This window comes from Acomys minous (genome assembly GCF_964271855.1).
Source record: "Acomys minous genome assembly, chromosome: 3".
Lineage (NCBI taxonomy): Eukaryota > Metazoa > Chordata > Mammalia > Rodentia > Muridae > Acomys > Acomys minous.
In genome coordinates, this window is record NC_140485.1 from 57,187,488 (window position 1) to 57,208,994 (window position 21,507).

Genomic DNA, 21,507 nt, shown 5'->3' on the forward strand with positions numbered 1-21,507 from the left:
CATGAGGTCACTGCATGGGAGGGAGGGGATGAGCAGTTTTAAATCAGCTCTGGCTGCCAGCCATGATGCTGTCTCTGGGCCAACAGTAAAACTTGGAGCCAGCGGGGTGATCACTCTCATTCGTCATCACAGCGCTCCCTGGAGTTGGAGCCCTCCTGGGAGTGTTTACGGACAATTAAGTGCAGAGGTGCCGGGTGTGGGGAGAGAGGCAGAGTGCTTTGCAAATCAATGGCCTGTTGGCAAAGAGGAGTGGGAAGTCAGGTGAGGGAGGAGGTCCTCAGGCTCCTGAGACAAGAAAGGTGGGCCTTCAAACCCCAACCACAGCCACACATGGTCCTGGCAGCTGCTGACCCTGATGACACAGTGCTCTTAATCCAGAACCAGACGGCAGGGTGCCAAGGACCCCCTGGCCCGGAGCTGCCACCATGGCACCAGGCCCAGCCTGACGCTTGCCCACCTAGAGCAGCCAGGGGTCAGGATGAGTTCTGATCAGCACGGGACACAGAGTGTGGCCAGGCCCAGTGTACTCACGATCACCCACTCAGTGGAGATGCTCTGGGAGCCCTCCAACTCCCGGCATCTCTGCTCCTGCCTGCCTTGAATCTCCTTCCTGTGCCCCTGCTACTTGCCTTAGCTTCCTGCCTGTGAGCCCTAACCATCCCAAACAAAGATACCCTCAGCCGGTTTGAGCCTGGCCCAGGGGTGGGCCTGAGAGTGACAGGGTAGAGCCCTGGAGGCAGATATTTCCTTCCTCCCCTTCTTTATTCTTCCCTCTTCCTCCTCCCGCCCTCCTTCCTTCCCTCTGCATTCCTCCATCTGCATTCAACACACACGCCCAGCCACCCAACATCTCAGCCTGTGTGTGAGGCCCAGAGCCTCCCTCCAGAACTCACATCCTTGTGGGATAGAGACCTGGTGTACCGGACACAGCCTCTACATGAATCCCTGTTTATACCAGCAGATGGTTACCATGGAAATGTCCTTGGGACAGGGTGGAGGGTAGAGAGGGCAGAGAGAGGAAGGGAAGTCCCCTCAGAGGCCTGTGTCTGCAGAACTACCTGTCCAGTTGGGCAGCAGGATCCTAGAAGGATAGTAACACAGCTGGGGAGGGAGGCATGTTCAGGGGCTTGCTCCACCCCCTTCCACCCTCAGGGACACAAGTCTCTGGCCTCAGGGTCACCCTAACCTTTTTCTCCAGAGTGGTCTCTAGACTTGTAAACTGGGCCTTTCTTGCCTAGTGCCTGCAGTAAGAAGTGCCAGGATTCCCAGGGTCCCTGCAGTGCTTTCTAGCCAGCAGGTGGGGCAGGAGGGGCCCTACAAATTAATGAGTGAGACTGATTAATCTGCCGCATTAGCAAATCCTCAGGGAAAGTCAACCAGCCAGGCAGATGTGTGTGAGCCAGTGCACGTGGTCCGTGGGGGCTGTGTCAGCAACGCCCTGAGGGTGGAGCTGACCCCAACCTGGCCTTTTGCCCCAAAAGAGACTGCTGGTGACAGTCACTGCCCCAGACTGCTAAGCCTAGAAGACTGGGCGCAAAGCCTGTCTCTAGAGGCTGTGAAGAGAAACAGGCAACAGAGCTAAGCTGCCTCAGGAAGCTCCCAGTTCTCCCTGACTCAGGCGTAAGCCAGCTCTAACTCAGATTTGGTCTGAGGCTCCTATGTCTGAGTTGTCTGGAAAGAGTCTGGGGGAAATCACAGATCTGAGGCTGTACCGACAGACTCAGATAGTGGGTGTCATAGCCTCCACACTAAACAAATCCCTAGGGACAAGTGGACGCCACAGCACCCACGCTGCTCCTATGTGCCTTCTTCAGGGAGCCTCTGAGAGCTCACGCAGCTCACCACACTCCTCTCACCCTCTGACTCCATTCAGAGGAGACCCAGCTCAAGCAAAGCAGCTTTACTCCAAAGGAGGTTTTGATTTGTAATGGGGCAGGAGTCAGGGCTCTCATCACTGAACTAGGAAGCAAAGCCTCTCACTCAGAGGCAGCGAGAGGCTGCAGTCTGCCTACCTTTCTCCACAGCCATGTCTGAATCACAGCTCCTAATCAGAGATCCAGGGTGGTTGGAAGAGACCCCAAGGGACTCAGTTGTGGTTGGTTACTTCTTCTTCTTCTTCTTCTTCTTCTTCTTCTTCTTCTTCTTCTTCTTCTTTCTCTTCTAAGCTTGTTTATTTATTTATTATTTCGAGACAGGGTTTCTCTGTGTAGCCCTGGCTGTCCTAGACTTGCTTTGTAGACCGGGCTGGCCTTGAACTCACAGTAATCTACCTGTCTCTGCCTCCTAGTGCTGGCACTAAAGGCATGAGCCACCAGTGCCTGGCAAGTTTGTTTATTTTTACTTTATTCACTCTACTTCCTGATTATAGCCTCCTCCCCCTTTCCCCTAGTCCTCAGAAAGGTACTTCTATAAATTTATGAGGATCTCACACTGTAGCCCAGGCTGGCCTCAAATCCATTGTGTAGCCCAGCCTTACTTTGAAATCCTCCTGTCTCAGCCTCTAAGCACTGGAATTACAGGTATGCACCACCACTGCATCCACCTTTGGCTTCTGGTATTAATAAAAGGAGACAGAGTTGGCTCTGTGCACTGTCACATAAGGTAATCCCTTTGTTCTGGGCTAATATGTCACACAAGACGGCTGTACATCCAGGTCCAGCTGTTGCTTTCCCACATGGTCTTGCTGCTCTCCCCAGTTCCCCCAGCGTCCACCACGCTAGGCCTTACACAGGTTTGCTTTCTGCCACGGGCAATGCTCAGACATCAGCTGGCTTTTAGGCCAAGCTTCTACATGTGCTTGAGAACATCCAGCTGGTGGAGGGGCGGGGCTAATAAACACCTGAAGTGTGGAGCCAGGGATTGACTCTGAGGGATCTCAAAAGGGGGATTAGCCCTAGTGGTAAGAGTGGAAAGAATGGAGCTCTATTGAGAAAGCCAGGCTTCCCTTGGCTCCTGGAAAGTCTCCAGGGAGAAAGGGAGTGGGTACCCAAAGAACATTCTTTGCAGGAAGCCAGGGTGTCTTACTCAGAAGCTCAATAGCCTGTCTTGGAATCCCACTACTGAATGCGTGATCTTGAACAAGTTGCTTAAATCTTTCTGCACTCATTCCTCGTAGGCAAGGCGTAGGTAAGGTGAGAACTGGCCTTTGAGGGCACTGTGGGAGTCTGTCACATCTCTACATCCTCAACGCATGTAGGAAGGCACAGGAGAGCGATGGTGACTGTCGAGGTGGTCTGCCCGGGAGGAGAGTATTTTGCAAGTCTGTACTGTAGGCTCTGCTCAAAGCGTAGGCAGATGGCTCCTGTGACCTGGAGGAGTCTGAAGGTCCTAGAGCAGGTGTGTGACATATGCATTCACTGTAGGCTGGAGGGCAAGAGAGCTGGGTACACTGCTATTGGAGGGGCAAACAGAGGACGTGGGGCAAGGTGGAGAGATGGGAAAGAGGGGGGGCAGGCATGGGAGCAGGAGGCGGAGCTATGAAAACTGTCACTGTATTGTTGGGGGGTAGACGCAGAAGACCAGAGGGACAGTCAGCCCCAGAGCCACCATGCCTGGGGACAGAAGGGCATGTGCTACAGGCTCAGAGGCAGCACTTTCCTGCCTCTAACTTCAGGATTGTCTCCATCTGGGAGCTCAGAGCTGGCTGCAGTGTCTTTGGGACAAAGCAAGGTTGGGCCACATCTGGCTTTTGGGGTGGGACAGGGTTTCTTCCTTCTCGGGGAACTCAGGCCCATAAACCACTGCCTCTCCCTTCAGCAGCTGCTTCTCAGCCGCCCCCAACCCTACGTCCTGAGAACCACAGCATCTGAGCACTTCCTTGTTAGTGGCAGCCCTCAGGACCATTCCCAGCACACAACAGCTTTTCTTCATTCACCATCCTCGCTGCCCAGAAAGCTGGACTGGGGAGCTCTTTTCACGCCGGAGCAGAGAACCTGCACGCTCAAAAAGGACAAAGACGGACCCTGGTCCCGGGCTGGCCCTGCGTAGACGCGAGGTCCAGGCACCAGGTTCTTTTCATTAGAAGGGTGGCGTGGGGCCTGGGCGTCGCAGGACGAGCTTGCGGTGCGGGAGGAGGGGGGCAGGCTGGTGGGGAAAGGGTTCTTTCCTCGGTGCTGGGCTAAGGAGAAGACTGTTATTTCCAAACTGCAAACAGTCACGCTAAGGCTGGGTGAAGTGATGGAGTTAGCCAGAGCCAAGCAGGGAGCCCTCCTAGCTCGCACAGTCTCTGAAAGCACGCCCGCAGTCTTCACGCTGCGGGCAGGGTTAGGGATGGAGACCAGGGTTGGGGGCTCGTTTCCAGAAGGCGCTAGGATTGCTGGCGTGACCACGGGATCCCCAAGCCCACCCGGCACGTCGCGAGCCCCAGGAGGACAAGGAAACTTTACCCCCACGCCGGGCCGAGCACGGCCTCCACATACCCTCGGGGCCCGGTCCGCCCCCTCCTCCCGCCCTCTCCCTTCTCCCTTCAGTCCCTCCCCCTCCTCCCCTCTCGCCGGCGGCGGGAGGCAGCAGGTCCGGGCGGGGCCGTGCCGCGGAGCCCACAACCTCGAGCTCCCGCCCCGCCACCGCGCCCCGCGGGACGAGCTGCGGAGCCGGGGTTGGGGACGTGCGGCCGCGGCGCGGGGCATGAAGTTGGGTGCGCGCGGGTCTCGGAGCGGAGGCGCGGCACAGCCGGGAGCCGCCCGCGTCTAGAGCCCTCTCGGTGCGCCATGGAGCTCGGGGGCCCCGGGGCGCCGCCGCCGCCGCCGCTACTGCCGCTACTGCTGCTCATAGGGGCCGGCCTCTTGCCTGGTAAGTTTCGAAACGCGGAACGGGCCTTTTTTTCTCCCTGATCCTAGCACCTGGGACTCCGGGGCCAGGGGAGAGGAGGCCCCGGGCTGTGGTGCCTAGCAGCGGGCGCGCGCAACGGGATAGCCACAGAGACTCCTCCACCCACTACAGCTCCGATGTCCTGCGGTGGTAGCTGAGCTAGTGAGGAAGAAATCGGCCTCTAAGTGCTGGAAGATGGGGTTTGAGTGGAGGCGGGGAAGGGGGGTGGGGGAGGGATAGGGGTGGGGGAGGGTGGTCTGGCTGCGTTTCCGATCTGGAACCACAGATCCTCCCAATTAGGATAGAGGTGGAGTCCACCTGGGAGGGAGGTTCCATCCTGCCAAATCACACAGCAGACCCCATGTCTGCTCCTGGAGCTCCCACCCTACCCTTTTTGCTCCCCCAGACTTCCTCCGCCTCTCATTCTCTCAGCGGACACCTCTCACCCTTCTTAACCCGTGCAGGGGCTTCCAGCAGCTGTTTAAGCCTTGGCTTTCCCACTGAGCAGTGGGTCTGTGCCTTACTGGTTGGTCCACCATACCAGGGAAGGAGGAGGAGGAGGAGGAGGCTGTGGGAGGACTCTGGGGGGTCCCCTCGTGAGGAGTTCCTGTGGCTCTCAGGTGAACAAGAGCCAGCAGACAGCAGGGGCTCCCCTCCCTCTTCCCAGCCCCCTCCTTAATGCAGCAACCCAGCAAACGGAGGCAGGGAGGCCCCCTAGCCACGTAGGGGGCCGGCCGATGGAGAGGACACACAGACGGGCTGCTGGCTGGTGGAATCGGGGACCACCTCTCTGGGCAGCAGTGTGGAGCTTATCCAGGGCACCCTTGTCTAGGAACACAGGGTGCCGGTGGCCCTGAGGGTCTGCGTCCATTGTCAGGGTGGACACTAGAAGCCCAGGCAGCAGGACCACTCCTGTAGACAGCGGCTCAGGCTCCCTGCAGCCATGAGAAGCAGTGCTCAATCCTCTTTCATTCACCCTCCCATCCAAGCTGCTCCACACACCTTCGGCCCCCCTCCCAATGATGCTGCCACTTCATGTCCTTTGTCTCTGCCGGTCACTGGAGATAGGGCACTGTCCATTCAAAGTGATTGTCTGCGGGGGTGGGGTGGGGGTGGGGAGCTGCACGGATTAATTCAGTGTTCACTGAACACTGCCTTGTTCTCCTGGAGAGAATGGGCCTGACCCATTCCCAGGGTCCTGGAGAGACTTTTCTGAGGGGTGTCAGAGAAAACCGGGCAGCACGCCCACGGTCTTGAGGCGAAGGAAGGGCTACGACAGCATGGGGCCTCTGTGGTCACCAGTCCCTAAACCTCCTGCCTCCCCCACAGCTAGCAGCCACGTAGAGACCCGGGCCCACGCGGAAGAACGGCTCCTGAAGAGACTCTTCTCTGGCTACAACAAGTGGTCTCGGCCAGTAGCCAATATCTCAGATGTGGTCCTCGTCCGCTTCGGCTTGTCCATCGCTCAGCTCATTGATGTGGTAGGTATGGGGATGGCCTGGTGTTACGTGGGACAGTGGCGTCGCCTGCAGGAGATACTACCCTGAGACGCCATGTGGCTGGGTCCAACCAAGGTTAACAGCAGAATGTCGTCCAAATCACAGCAGGTGCTCAGCACTGCAGAAGGCTCAGGGCGTGCTCCGTAGGAAAGCGAGTGGCCACGTTTCTTAAAAGTAAGCAGAGCAGAAAAGGTTTCTGCGAGTATAGGAGGGCCAGTGCCCTCTTCAGCAGGTAGGCTGTGGAAACTTTGGTTGTGGCACCCTTAGAGCGGTCATGCTGGTACACTGGGGGCACACTGCTGGTCCCAGAGGCCACCAGGTACCTGGCAGGGTGGAAAGTGGGGCTTGGGTAAATTGCAGACAGGTCCTATTTATCTGGATTTGTTTGTTTTCCAAGTGAGGGTCCAGGAAGACTTCTGGGAGGACATGTGTGAGCTAGGCAGTGAGCTTCCTCCAAGGACTCCTGGGCCAGGGGAGTGTGTGTAGAAGGCTGAGATACTCTGTGAGCACCCAGACCTTCCTGGCCAGGCTCTGCTGCTCCATATGGGGTGGGCCCAGCCTTTGAGAAATCCACCCAGGGGTTGGTGCATACCCATGTTTCAGTACCAACCAAGGCTATGCCCCTCTTGCTGGGCCTCACCATGGGTTCTCTCCTGGCTGGAGGCGTGACCTTACTGGTAAATGGGGACTGTCAAAGGCCATCTGATTTAGTAAGCTTGGGGTTTCCACACTGGGTTTTTCTGGGTTCAGGGACAAGGCCTGGACCTGAGGAGAGAGAGCTGTTCCCTGCATTGCCTTCAGTGCCCTGAAGGCCCGCCCCACACCCTTTTTATAGGGGGAAGTGTTGGCTCGAGGCTGGCACTGGACACGTTGGGCGCTTCTCAGCCATTCCATGTGCTTTCCCAATGTGAGCCGAGAGCAGCTACGCCATGTTTGACAGAGCCAGCAACATCCCATGGCTCCAGCCAGATGGAATTAGACACAGAGACCCTTGCCAATTGTCTCTCTTCAGAGCCAGTCACCCGGGCTTTCATTCTCAGGAGGGCCTAGCGTTTGGGCCCCCACCCACATGGTTCCTGCAGTGTCTCTGGGTGGGGGTGCATCAAGGACAGTGCAGGATGTACAGGCCCCTTAACCTTGCTGAGGTTTGCAAACACAGTTACGAAGCCGTGGCTGGCGGAGGCGACTGTTGGCGGCAGCTCAAGGCTCTGGGCCCGCTACCGCCAGGTCTGCTGAAGCCTGTCAGGCTCGATCTCATGCTCTCTGCCTCAGGAGACACTGAGGCCTAGAGCACACCCAGCACCAAGATTTCTATGAGGGACCTGGCTTCCAGGCCTGACCTCTGCCCTGGGTCTAGCCAAGGCCACATGCATATACATTAGCTCTGGGGCCTGGTTGGAGGGTGTCCCAAAGGCTCACTCCACACCCTGCCAGGCATCTGCCATTGACTCCGCTACAAAGGGAAGTGCTGCCTCTAGGTTGGCCCTGTGTGTGTTGGAGCTTCATGACCATGTTTACATTGAAAGGTCTATACCTTGTGTCTGGCCTACTTTGCATTCTTCCGTTAGGGGCTGGGATACAGGTGCCCCATCCTAGAGCCCCCCCCTGCCGGTGAGCTACCGTATCTACTACCGATGCCCCCCTCTGAGATCTGCATCCAATAAGGGGGGCTGTGCCTAGTCTGAGTTTATACCCCAGCACCAGCTGCAGAGAAGCCTACAGAATCCCCGCTGATTTCCTAACCCAGGGCAGGGTCCTTGTAAAATGTGCTCCAGAGCGCTATGACGCGTCTGTGGGATCCAAAGTCTGCGGGACCTTGGAGTGTGATGGCCACATGCAGCTGAAAGAGATGCTGGGCAGGAAGGCTCAGCCCAGCCACAGCCGTTTGTTCTGATGACCCTGGAGGCCCGATGGGACAGAGCTGGCAGTCTTCCGTTTCCAGCTTCCCTGGGTACGGGTCAAGGTCATGCAGGGATGAGGTTGCTGCAGACTAGCTCACGCAGGCATCACAGGAAGCCGCCGACTACGTATTGTGCTCTGCACCTTCGTTCCAGGGAGGGGACTCACTCACACAGTCAACTGGGTGACCTTCCTAGGTGACTGCACTGGAGAGGACCCCAGGCCTGAGGCAGGACATTCAGGGGTGCAGCCTCCCCACACGTGCTAGCCTATGATGATTTTTGTGGGGCAGGAGTTATACCCACACACTCATGTGCTATTCTGGGCAAGACACCTTCCTGCTGGATGTCTTGGGAGCTCCTTGGTCAGGTCCTCTGGGAAGCCTGTTTGTCATGCATAGACTGATGAAGGAAAATGCTGGCCCAGACTGGCAAGCATGCTGCCCGGTACCAGGTGCCCACATCAGACCTTTGTGCTCTCTGGCAAGGTCAAGTAGTGCTGTTCCCCTGGCTGTGGGCATGAGGGTTCAGGCCCCTCCTGGGTACTGAGTGGCCAGAAGGCATGGGTATGGCTGCCTTTCTATCCCCACAGACCCCTGGGCCTGCACCAGGACTTGCTTGTCCTCCACAAGGGTCCTGCCTGTTTTAGGAGCTGACTGCTCAGAACATGGGTCTCCAACCTGCTGTTCCTCAAGGATACAGCAGAGAGGCCCGTTCCTACGGCGGCGCAGAGGGAAATAAAGGCATAGGGAGGGCCCTCACAGAACATTCTACAGCCTGCATCGCCTCGCCATGACTGGTTGTTACAGGGTGACCTTGAGGTGAAGCCACCAGAAATCACCCCCATAACATCCAGCTTGGCCCCTGGAGGGGTTAGTTTTGCCAAGATCTCCCCAGCCAGTGGCTTTGGTGGCAGCACAGGGGGAGCGTGGAGGGAGCGTGTGGGTGGATGTGGCTGTTAGATTTCTGGGAAGAAGATTCAGCCTGGGGTGCGGCTGGAGCTGAGCTTATCCCACCCCACCCCCCCTTGCCCTGAGTCTTTCTGGAAAGGGCCTGCTATCCATAGCTCCCCTTAGGCTACCATCCCAGCAGGGTTGCCTTCAGGGCTGGGGCGCTCCTTCCCTCCTGCAGTTTAGCCCTGGCTTATCCATGCCTATGTCTAGCTAGGGATAAGTAGATCTAGGCTGGGACCTCAAGCTCCTTTCTTCCTTGTGCCCTAGGATGAGAAGAACCAGATGATGACAACAAATGTGTGGGTGAAGCAGGTGAGTAGGGAGGGCTTCCCCACCTCTGCCCTCTGCCCCCTTGTCCCCCTCACACATGGCTCTCCACTCACTCCCACCCAGGAGTGGCATGACTACAAGCTGCGCTGGGACCCCGGTGACTATGAGAATGTCACCTCCATCCGCATCCCCTCTGAGCTCATCTGGAGGCCTGACATCGTCCTCTACAACAAGTAAGCCCCGTGGGCCCTGACGGGTGAGGTTAGGACCCGAGCCAGCAAGGAAGCTGCTGGGAGCAAAGTGGAGCTAGGCAAATGGAGTGGAAGCCCAGTGGGCTGGGTGTGGCTGCCAGCACCTGGGGTGGGGGGTGCCTGCTCAGAGGTCTGGACATCCTCCCCCTGGCAGTGATGGCAGGTCCCATCTCAGGCAGGCATCCTTAACCACAGTCTGGAAGACCAATGATGCCAGGGACTCTGGGAGTGGGTAAGGGGAAGCAAGAGAAGTGCCTGCCCCACAAAGTCTCGCCTCTGCTCTTCTTGGCCTCTGCCTTCATGCTGTGCCCAACCCTGGGCGTTGAGCCAGTGGGCAAACCCAGCTCCCAAGCTCAGTTCACACCCTGTCTCAGCTCCTGGAAGCTGAAGTCTGCATGGAGACAAACCCAGTCAGTGTGACAAGAAGGCAGGAGGTGGGCATCCTCACACTCACAAGGAGACCCAGGCTAGGAGCAGCTGGCTACCCGGGGTGATGCTGTACTCCCTCGGGGTCTGGGCGGGCAGCATCTCCCGCAGTGCTCACAGACAAAGCAAACAGAAGCCCTTCCACCAACCCCCTCAGTCCCAGCCATCTGCCCGCAGCCCCCTCCAGGCCCTGGAGTGCCCGTCTGACCTACAAATGCTCCTATTTGATTAAGAATGACTGGGATTCTCTTCCTGTTTAATTAAGTGGAGCACTAGCCACGTAGAAGGAGCTGCGGGTGGTTTTCCAGGATGTGTTCCGGGTGGGCTAAAGAATGAGCAGATGGCAGGGAGTGGCAGGCAAGGTTTGTGATCCCTGCTCTTCCCTGGAGGAGCCAGTGGGCCTTTCTGGGATCCACGCCCTGTGTGTTCCACCTTTGAACCCTGGGATCAAGTACGGAATCTACTCTAGGCAGCCTATTGGATCCATGGCAAGGAAGGACGTGCAATTCCTGAGTGGTACTGGGTAAGCAGAGGGGTAGGTGGGGGAGCCAATAAATAGCGCAGTGAGGACAGACACTTAGAAGCCCCCACCCCTCCGAGGTCACCTTTGCATCTCCTACCTGCTAAGATACATGCAACAGGGGCAGACCCCCTTCTCTGTGGGGCTGGAATAAGCACTTGAGGTCTATCTGGACAGGACTTGGAGCAGATGAGGGTTGAAAGGACTCTGGTCCTGGCAAGGAAGGCCATTTCCAGCAGCAATCAGCTGCGAGCCAGATGGCTGGTCCCACTGCCGGACAGGGGGAGTGGCTACTCTTTTGCTGACTTGGGGCTCCCTCTAATGGAAGCCCAGAAGCTCTCCACCTGGTACAGGGCAAATAGAGGGCCTCATTTGCCACTGGTGGGGTAGACAAAATCTAGGACCCACCCTCAGGCTAGCTCACTGTGTCCAGAACTAACCCACATCAGATGGTGGTATGACCCAAATGCTGTGCTTCCTCTGGTTTCCTGGGTGCTCTAAGGTGCAGAACTAGAAACTGAGGACCCATCACCTTCGCCCCGCATCAGCAGCCTTGGCAGTGAAATACTGGCAGCTCACTTGAGGAGCCTACTGTCCTGGTGCATGGCTGGGCTGCCTGTGGTCCCCGGGGACAGCATTATCCTGTGGGCATTCTGAGTACCTTACTCTCAGCACTATGAGAAGAAGGACAGGGCAGACAGAACTGCTGCATGCTGGGCCTTGTGGCTGTACCGTCACCTTTCCCACCGCTGGGCTTTGCGGGAGTGTCAGATGGAAGCAGGGCCAGAATCTGGTGGAGACAGGCTACACCACCACCACCCTCAGAGTGCGCTTGGGAGCTGTCTGCAAACTCGTGCCCTACAGCAGCCTCAGAGGGAACCATCTACACACACAGGCTTAGGTGCCCTGAAAAACTCACAAGGCGGCCTAGCCAGGCTAGGCAGAGCAGGGAGAGTCGAGAACTGTGAGCCCGGTTGAAGGCAGATGGAACCACAAAAGCCTGAGCTATGACTGCCGAGTCCCCAGTGTCTCTCAGGGTGGGAAACTTAGACCCAACAGCCAAGGCTGCAGATAGGAGCCAATGATTCAAGTGAGCCCCGAGGGCCCTTGTCTGCCAGCTGGTTGCAGCCTCCTCTGCCCACCCTGCAGGGCATTTGCAAAGCAGAGGATCCGCTCATTTGCTGTGGGAGAATTTAAATTTGTGCCTGGAATGTTTAGGCTTTGATTTTTGGAGAAATGGGACTCCAAGAAGGAAGCAAAACCAAGCCCCATTCCACACGGCCTGAAATGTGCCACAGGACCCCCCATCCCCACCCCCGTGTACTGGAGAGAACCTCAGCTTCTGTAGAAGCCAGGCTGTGCACTGTGCCGTGTGCAGCCAGGGCCTTATTGGGGCTGCATGTAGACGGCAGCTTTTCCAGATTCTTCCATGTGCAGCACAGCCACACAGAAGAAAACCGGTGGCATTGGCCCCAGATGAGTTAACCTGCAGGAGGGTCCAGGGTTCGCACCTACTGAGACCATGAGAGGCTCAAATCTTCTCGACCTTGTGGATGTTTCTGCGGGAGATTGGCTACAGAGGAAGGGCCGTTAAGGGTCCCAGGGGGCTACCATGGGCTCAGGTCAGGCCCTGAGAAGGTGGTCAGCGGAGCAGGGCCAGTTAACTGATGAAATTCAAGAACCTGAATCCCTCTGCCTAAGAACCTTAAGGACACTAGGCAATAAGCTGGGCCTGTGAATGAAAGAGAGAGAAGTAATGGATGGAGGGCGCTGGGGGCTGAGTAAACAGAAGGTTCTGGAGCCTGTGGCTCAGGGCTACACTGTCTTATGAGTGGTGAGACCAAAGTGATGCGTGCTGGTGCAATTAATGAGAGATTTAATCAGGCTTCAGAGAGCTCGTTTAGCTATAAATCGAGGTTTCCCATCAGTGTTTCTGAGCTGAAGCCGACGGTCTGTGAATGCTAATCTAAGGCCAGAGCGAACAGACCGGGCCCGGGAAGAAGCCAAGGCCTAGAGTGGCATGCTGCAGCCCAGGGTTCAACAGGGCAAATAGGGTAGAGGTTTGGATCTCAAGAGACAGGCTTCATGAGAGCGTCCTTCCAGTGTCACCAAGTTCCAATAATGTGTAAAATGAGGCAAGGTATCACTGTTTGTGAGGCTCAGAAGTCAGGGATGGAACTCTGCTCAAGAGGAGAGGCCTGGCCAGGAGTGGTGGCGTACACCTTTAATCCCAGCACTCAGGAGGCAGAGGCAGGTGGATCAATGTGAGTTTGAGGCCAGCCTGGTGTACAAAGTGAGTCTAGGACAGCCAAGGCTACACAGAGAAACCCTGTCTCAAAAAAAAAAATGAGGAGAGGCCTGAGGGATAATAGCCCCATAATCCTCTGTCCAACCTGACAAATATCCCCCAAGGCAGAGAGGCAAGAAGCCAGCAACCAGATGTAACCTGTGTGCCAGGACCTGTAGAGAGGTGGCCTCCAAATTCTTGGCGCCAGTGGAAGGGAAGGCGCCATCTCAGTTTCCAGTGGCAAAAGGTCCATCTTGAGATGTGGGCCCAGTCTAGGGGGAAGTCAGAGGGTTACTTGTCATGGGAGGCACCGTGGGCACCTCTGCACTGCCACTTTAGTACCCCAGGTCCTCAGTAAGGATAAAATAAGCAGAGAGACCCACCGGCCTCCAGCAAGATTATCCATTTACCAGAGACCTGGTGAGCAGTTGCTGCTTGGTGTGTGAGCTTTTTCTTGAGAGATGAGGAAGAAATCCTGCTTGTCCCACCCCTTTCTGCTCCTGGGCCCAGCAGGCACCCATTCTCCTGGATCAGGCCTCTGGGCCCACTTGCCTTGTCTCTGGAGACACATATGCCACACACAGTGGGCTTGTTATGGCCCTGCAGGGACCTCTGGGGCTATCCGTAGTACACCAAGGGACCAGTTGTCAGCTCCTGAACAGGCACCAGTACCTCCCCTCAGTACATGGTAACCAATGGGAGTCAAGGGGAAATTCCCATGGTGCCTCAATCAGCAAAGGTGCAGAGGTGAGCCGGGTCTGTCTGCATGAAGGAACAAATGCCAACTCCTGGGGGTCAGTGAGTGTTCAGGAAAGAAGCCAGGAGTTTGGTCCTACTGTGTGCCCTGTAATGAATAGTGATGAATAAGACCTGCAGTGCTAACTGCCCACTGGTGCGGGCACCATTGATCCCTGTGTCCGTTCTCTGGACCACATGCCGCCCTGACGCAAGGGTAATAAACTGAAGCACACGGGTGAGTGATGGCACAGACCACATGCACCGCTACACAGTAATCCTGAACTCTGCATGTGGCTTGGTGGGGTTGTTGGTCAGGCTGGGAGGCTTTCTCTGCAGGGATGTTCACGGATGTAGTGTAGGGCAGGCAGACCTCACTGCTGTCTCTCTCCCTCCTCCTGCCAGCGCGGACGGGGACTTTGCAGTCACCCACCTGACCAAAGCCCACCTGTTCTATGACGGGCGGGTGCAGTGGACACCCCCGGCCATCTACAAGAGCTCCTGCAGCATTGACGTCACCTTCTTCCCCTTCGACCAGCAGAACTGCACCATGAAGTTTGGGTCGTGGACCTACGACAAGGCCAAGATCGACCTGGTGAGCATGCATAGCCGCGTGGACCAGCTGGACTTCTGGGAGAGCGGGGAGTGGGTCATTGTGGATGCCGTGGGCACCTACAACACCAGGAAGTATGAATGCTGTGCCGAGATCTACCCTGACATCACCTATGCCTTCATCATCCGCCGGCTGCCCCTGTTCTATACCATCAACCTCATCATCCCGTGCCTGCTCATCTCCTGCCTCACAGTGCTGGTCTTCTACCTGCCCTCCGAGTGTGGGGAGAAGGTCACCCTGTGCATCTCCGTGCTGCTCTCGCTCACCGTCTTCCTTCTGCTCATCACCGAGATCATCCCGTCCACCTCGCTGGTCATCCCGCTCATCGGCGAGTACCTGCTCTTCACGATGATCTTCGTCACCCTCTCCATCGTCATCACGGTCTTCGTGCTCAATGTACACCACCGCTCACCTCGCACACACACCATGCCTGCCTGGGTACGCAGAGTCTTCCTGGACATCGTGCCTCGCCTCCTCTTCATGAAGCGCCCATCCGTGGTCAAAGACAACTGTCGGAGGCTTATTGAGTCCATGCACAAGATGGCCAATGCCCCTCGTCTCTGGCCGGAGCCTGAGGGCGAGCCTCGCATCTTGAGTGACATCTGCAACCAAGGCCTGCCATCTGCCCCATCTTTCTGCAACCCCATGGGCACACCAGTTGAGACCCAGCCTACGTGCAAGTCACCCTCCCACAAGGTCCCCGATTTGCAGACGTCAGAGGTTGAGAAGGCTAGCCCCTGCCCATCACCTGGCCCCTGTCACCCACCCAACAGCACTGGGGTCCCGATGCTCATCAAAGCCAGGTCCCTGAGTGTCCAGCACGTGTCCAGCTCCCAAGAAGCAGAAGAGGGTAGCATCCGCTGCCGGTCTCGGAGTATCCAGTACTGTGTTTCCCGAGATGGAGCCGCCTCCGTGGCTGACGGCCAGCCAGCTGGCTCCCCAGCCTCCCTGAAGGCCCGTCCGTCTCAGCTTCCGCCATCGGACCAGGCTTCTCCATGCAAATGCACATGCAAGGAGCCATCTCCTGTGTCCCCAGTCACTGTGCTCAAGGCCCGAGGCACCAAAGCACCTCCCCAACACCTGCCCCTGTCGCCAGCCCTAACACGGGCAGTAGAGGGCGTCCAGTACATTGCAGACCACCTCAAGGCAGAAGACACAGATTTCTCGGTAAGTCCTTTGCATGGGAAGTGCCCCTGCCCAGATAGGGTGAGATGTCTTGTGTTTCCCACACCGGATTCAGTAACCAAGGCCCCAGATAAAGTTGCACCCCTTGAGGTGCATAATGCAGTCTTTACCTAGCATCCTGTCCAGGTTCGTAAGCCATGCCGGGTTAAACAGGGCCCAGGAAAGCTGGCGGGGAGTAAGCAGGATCTGTCACTTCTTCCAGGTGCCAGGACTTAGGAGCCCAGCAGCAGCAGGCTGAGAGACCTTTTCTAGCACTGTCATCTTAACACCCACAAGGGCTTCCTTTGACATCTCCAGACTGTTGCTGGCTACTTAGAACTCCTGCCAGTCATGCTTGGGTGACAGGCGAGGTCCCACACTGGCCCTTCTTCAAAATGCAATGGGGCTGCGGCTGCTGCTGCTGCTGCTGCCTGTAACCCTAAGAACAGCTTTCCCCTGGGCTCCCACCTGGTGAAGGGTGGGCCTTTGAACTGTAGAAAGGTTGAGAGGTCATAGAGAAGAGCATGGGGCTGCCAGAAGTTGGGGCATCACCCCACCCCCCTCAGTCCTTTGGAAGGTCATGGGCTGCCCTGTGATGTCATTCTTCGTTCTTCAAGCTTTGGCTCTACAGAGGCCTGAAAGGGACGTCCATGCCCCTCTGTGGGTGTTGGCCTCCTGACCCAAGACAGGCGCTCCCTCACTTTTCACAGAGTGAACGGTTAGGTTGGGCAGCAGTGTCAGCTCTGCCTAACCCAACTACCCAGCCGTTGTCTGCCTGTCACACAGAAGGGTCTCCTGGATGTCATCTGGGCTCAGATGATGCTGAGGTACAGGGCTCCTGGTGCTAGGCAAGCTGCTTCCCAAATCTGGCTCCTCCTGTGAGGGGGCACAGATTGGGGTGTGAGAATCAGAGCCTTCGTGAGAGGTCAGGGGAAGAGGTCATCAAGAGAAGGCCCGGCCTGGCCTACCTTTGTCTCTGCTGTGCCAGCTGAAATGTCTGTGGCATCTGTCCTTTACGTTGACCTTGCACTGCCACTGTCCCTCCTGGGACCTTGGTTTCACTGACTTCTCCTCATCTTCATACTCAACCTGGGGCTTGTTTGGTCTCTACTCTCAGACCTCTGTGATTCGTCTCCTGGAGCTGCCAGGCCATGGAAAGATAGGGCCTAATGCCCCACATCTTAGGAGTCAACCCCCATTTGAGTTTCAGGGACTTTATGAAGCTGTTCTGGAGGTCTGTGGAACATCTTGGACCTCAGAGACATGATTGCAGAGAAATTTTGGTTCTGGAGCTGTCTTGCTGCAGCACTGGGATGGAGGAAGAGCTCCGGGCATGGGGGTGAGGCTGCCGAGGGAGGATGGATGTGACAAACTTAATTGAAATCCTTCTGAAACCAGTGCATGCCCCAGCATAGTCCATAGCTGGGACTCGTGACCTCCTCCGTCCCCACTGGCCTGCTGCAGCTGCCTGACCTGGTTCTGGGCCTGAGATGTTTGGTGACTTAACAGGGACAGAACAGCAGGGCTTTGGTCCACGGCTGTGGTGTTTCATCTCCAGAGGCTTGGTCCCAGGTACAGAAGGGAAAGAGGGGTACCAAGCAGCCATCTGTTCTGAGGAGCCCTTGAACTTGGCTACTTACTTTCGGCTTATACCAACCGGACATCTGTGATGGCTTTGACAACTCAGGGTAGAAGCCCTTGCAGCTGGGGCGGCTGGTCCAAGTTTTCCTCAGCTGGCTTGAGTTGTGCTTGCCGTAGCTTACTTACTCCCTGCTGCTTACATGTGCACTGCCTCAGGTCCCCTTCATGTCCTGTCCCCATGTGGCTCTGATCAAGCCTCAGGGTTATTACAGGCCTTTCAGACAACTGCTGTTGCTCACAGGACAGTGAAGAGGAAGGAGTGGGACAGTGGTGTGACAGGCACCCTGCCGGGAGTACAAGGCCAGGTCATGCATGCAGAAACTGTCGTCAATACAATGCTAACTCTCAGGCCTAGTTAGGCCCAGGCATCGGTTCCCCGAGTCCACATTGTGGGATTCGGAAGAGCCTAGGGGCAGAGCCAGTGGTCATTTGCACCTCACTGTCACTATATGTTGTAGCATAGTCCAGTGAGGACTGAGTGACTGCAGATGGTGGATATACGCATTGTGCTTTGTGTGTGCTTGCTGCCACCGTTCGCCCTCCCCCCTCCATGGTACGCCCCCTGGCATCATTGCTTCCACTCCAGTGCCTGCTCAGCCTGGCTGTGCTACCTGTGGACACCTGCCCGTGTGAGAATGGGTGTGCACAGTCAGAGCCAGGCCAGGGGACAGGTGGACTTTGCTTTTGGACACTTAGCCACTGTAGGATATCCCTAGTGGTCAATCCATTACCCAGCTTGTTCTGGCCTTACCTTCTGGGCTAGGGCACATGGCTGACATCTCTGAGATCTGCTTTTTTTTTTTAAGTTAACTTAATTGTATGCTATGTATATGGATATTTTGACTACATGTATGTCTTTGTACCACATGCATGCCTGGTGCCAGCAGAAGCCAGAAGGAAACTGGAGTTATGGATAGCTATGAGCCACCATGTGGGTGTTGGGAATTGAACCCAGTGCTCTTTTTTGTTTGTTTGTTTGTTTTTTGCTTTTTGCTTTTCAAGACAGAGTTTCTCTGTGTAGCTTTGGCTATCTTGGACTTGCTTTGTAGACCAGGCTGGCCTCGAACTCACAGCGATCCTCCTGCCTCTGCCTCCCGAGTGCTGGGATTAAAGGCGTGCGCCACCACACCTGACACAGACAGTGCTTTTAATCACTGAGCCCTTCAGGCCCTGGGATCCACTTTTGACATCTGTGCTGTGGGAAGGTCGACACAAGCCTCCGTGGTGCCCCCCCAGGCTTAGAAAATTTAAGACAGACTTCATCCTGAAGTCATGGGTCCTGTGTTTGTCCAGGGCATGCCCAACCACCCGCCCTTTGAGATTAGGCAGCCTGCTGAGCAGGTAAGACCAGCGAGGGCACATCACGACCCCTGCGTCTCCTGTGACAGTGTGGACTACCAGAAAGCATTAAGATGAGTCTGCACTCAAAGGCCCCATGCCCCATAGATGCCCAGCCTACCCACTCACTATCTCCTTCTATTCTACTGTGTGGCAGGCAGCTGCTGCTCTGCCCCAGCAGACTCTCTGAACACAGCTGGACAGTCACACGCCCCTTCTCTGCTTGTCACCATCCACGGGGATGCGTGCAGATGTTTATCTGATGGGAAAGGCAGGGACTGTAGCTCATAGTGCCAGGTTCCAGAAGGCTCTCTGGCTGCCCGTGGCATGTGAGGGCTGGAGTGACCCGTGTCTGTGTTTGCAGGTGAAGGAAGACTGGAAGTACGTGGCCATGGTCATTGACCGGATCTTCCTCTGGATGTTCATCATTGTGTGCCTGCTGGGCACCGTGGGCCTCTTCCTGCCTCCCTGGCTGGCCGGTATGATCTAGGGACCCAGCAGGGGACAGGCCTGCTTGGCCCAGCTCCCTGGTCTCTGTAGGGCCGTGCTACTTGACAGTTATCCCCATCTTCCAAACCTGCCGTGAGACACCCAGGAGAGAGATGCCGCTTCTTGGGAGCTGGAAGTTGGCACCGGTTCTCGTCAGGCCCTGGGCCTGCTTGGGGATAGATGAGAGCTGATACAGTTGCAGGCCGAGTCCCCAGCAAAGCTTCTCCAGAGCAAGCGACAGTCACCCCCCTGGCCTACAGACATCACACGCCCATCTGTGTCTCAGAGGATGACCCAGTGTTGGTCTCTGTTGTCCTATAAGGCCACAGAATTAATCCCCCTTCAGCAGCCAGAGCCCAATGCGCCCCCCCCACCATCCTGTGGGATTTGCCAGAGCCAGGGAACACTCACTGTGCCTCTGCTGGCCACCCCCTCCCCCTCCCACCCCCACCCCACCACCATGATGCGCTCCCCTCAACCCTCCAGGCTGGGCTGCTCTCTGACTCAGGTGTCAGGTGTGAGCCCAGGCAGGTTTCTGTTTTGTTTAGATTGAGGCAAACTGGTAAAAAGCAGAGCACTGTGCAATGTGTGTGTATGTGTGTGGGCGGGGGGGTTGTCCCACTCACAAGAGAACTGGTGCAGGCCCTCACAGCAGGACTGAAGGCTCAGGGTCACAGGGCCTCTAATGAGGAGCACTTCCTCCAGAACCCCCAGGAAGGCAAGGGTCCTGGGCTGTAGGGCCCTTTGTGGATCTTTCTTGATCTCCCTGAATGTTTCTTCCTCTCTGGGATAAAATGACGGAAGGTGAGACTTCTCATCCTATCCTGTGTTGAGGCTACAGTTCCCCGGAACACATCTTTTACAAGAGACCTGGGACTCTCTAGGCCAGCAGGAGTGGTAGGAAAGGCCCTGCGATGCTGTGGGATAGGGTGAGCTGCCGAGACGCATCTAAGCAAAAACAGGCCCTCTGACTCATTGTCCGAGGGCCAAGGGCCAAGGTTAGGGGCACCTCACCCCATCTGCCTTGCACTTAGGTTGTAGAGAAGACCCGAGGGACCCTCTTCCTCTTTCCAAGAGAGCGCTGGGCAACCTGGAGACTCCCCAGTGGTGAGGTGGGCCGGCGAAGAACATGCCCACCTCTATGAGATTCCACTGGGTGAAGGACAGAACACGGGAGACACCCAAGAAAGGCATCCTGTGTAGCAGTCCCAGCTGCCTCTCCGCTGGGCCTCGCATCCTCTGCCAGCTTGTTGTAGGCCCTGAAACGGAGGTCCTTGTGTGGATAGCACTGGGGACTGCAGAAATGAAGGAAGAACTTAACGAAGTCTGGAACCAGCACACCATGCTTCTAGTAGGTGCCGCTGCCACCTCCATGGCACAGATTGCCTGCCCATCCCAGCTGAATAAGGATGCCAGGGAGGGGGCACATCAAAGGGCCAGCGTTGTCCTTACCTAACTACGTGCAGGCAAATCCACCTTTAAACACAGAGCTGCTGGGCATGCCGGGGTGCTGGTGGGAAAGGAACCCTGGAAGCCCCCAGGATATTCCTGTGTACAGGAATGGGACGCAGAGGCCTGGGTCCTGAACCTTGGATGTTCCAGGCCTTCCCAGAAGCCCTAAGGGCACCAAGGACCCCACCTGCCGTGTTTCGATCTCCCCTCCGCTGACTGTCCGAGTCACCAGCACCTGCAGCGGAGCTCTATTTATGTTGCACGATAAACCGTGGTGGGGAGATTCGTGCCAAAACCTGAGAGGCGAGGGGACACAAGCCTCAGTGGGGAAGGCAGCAGATATGCCTCTCAGATGTGAGTTCTACCACATCTGTATACATGGCTCCAACCACAAGATGTGCAGACAGCAGCAGAGATTAGGGCAAGACCACAGTGACCACTAAACAGGGTTGCTGTGTTGTTCTCTCCTGGGTCAGAAAACGTGAATGGCTGGGGTACTCCTGACAGGCCGTCCCTACTCACACCCAGAAGCCAGAAGAGGAAAATAAAGCACTGTGTTTCCCCATGCCCACTCAGCTGGCCTTTTGTCTGCCTGATTCCAGTGTTGATGTATGGTTAAGATGAAGTTCACATAGGGCAGAGTGCTTGACCTGAGGCCGTTGAGCCTGTGAGCATTAAAGAACCATGTGGCCCCAGCCCCTCTGATATGTGAACGTTATCACCCCACGCTCCCAGGCCTTCCATTCTACCTCCCCCCATGGACAGCATCAGCTCAAATGTGAGTCTTGGAGACCAGTTCGGCTAGGTCCTGGGCATCATGTCTGGGGTCTCACAGTGGACCTACGATGTCTGGCTTCTTTCACTTGTGTGGCCCAAGGCTCATCTGCAGTGTCATGTGCACTAGACCCATTGCTGTTGTGTGCTTGTTGGTTCTTAGTTGCTGTTTCTGTCTGAATAAACCGAGTCGTGGCGTCTCCCCATCGGCGTGCGGCCCCGCCCTCATTTCCAGGTGTCAGTCAAGGTGCCATGCTGTTGAAACCCTGTGTTCATCTCTGTGGGCATGTGCGGCCATTTCTCATTGTGTCAATAGTGTTCCTTTGCTTTCTGTATGCCATGATGTCTTGACACGTTGAGCCAATCAGATTCAAGACTGCTGTTTCCA

At 56.4% G+C, this 21,507-nt stretch overlaps 1 protein-coding gene across 2 annotated transcripts; it reads left to right on the forward strand.

Annotated features, from left to right (window-relative positions):
• The first annotated feature begins 4,504 nt into the window (after positions 1 to 4,504).
• On the forward strand, positions 4,505 to 21,323 carry CHRNA4 (cholinergic receptor nicotinic alpha 4 subunit). Of its 2 annotated transcripts, XM_084777914.1 has the most exons (6): positions 4,505 to 4,791; positions 6,139 to 6,290; positions 9,427 to 9,471; positions 9,553 to 9,662; positions 14,054 to 15,428; positions 18,769 to 21,323. In XM_084777914.1, exons 1-6 carry the CDS (start codon positions 4,710 to 4,712, stop codon positions 18,892 to 18,894), a joined length of 1,890 nt encoding a protein of 629 aa, XP_084634040.1. In that variant the 5' UTR covers positions 4,505 to 4,709; the 3' UTR covers positions 18,895 to 21,323. The 2 variants fall into 2 exon arrangements, with proteins under 2 accessions (XP_084634040.1, XP_084634041.1); XM_084777915.1 differs by lacking the exons at positions 4,505 to 4,791; positions 6,139 to 6,290; positions 9,427 to 9,471 and having other exon boundaries at positions 9,561 to 9,662; positions 14,190 to 15,428.
• Positions 21,324 to 21,507: the final 184 nt, after the last annotated feature.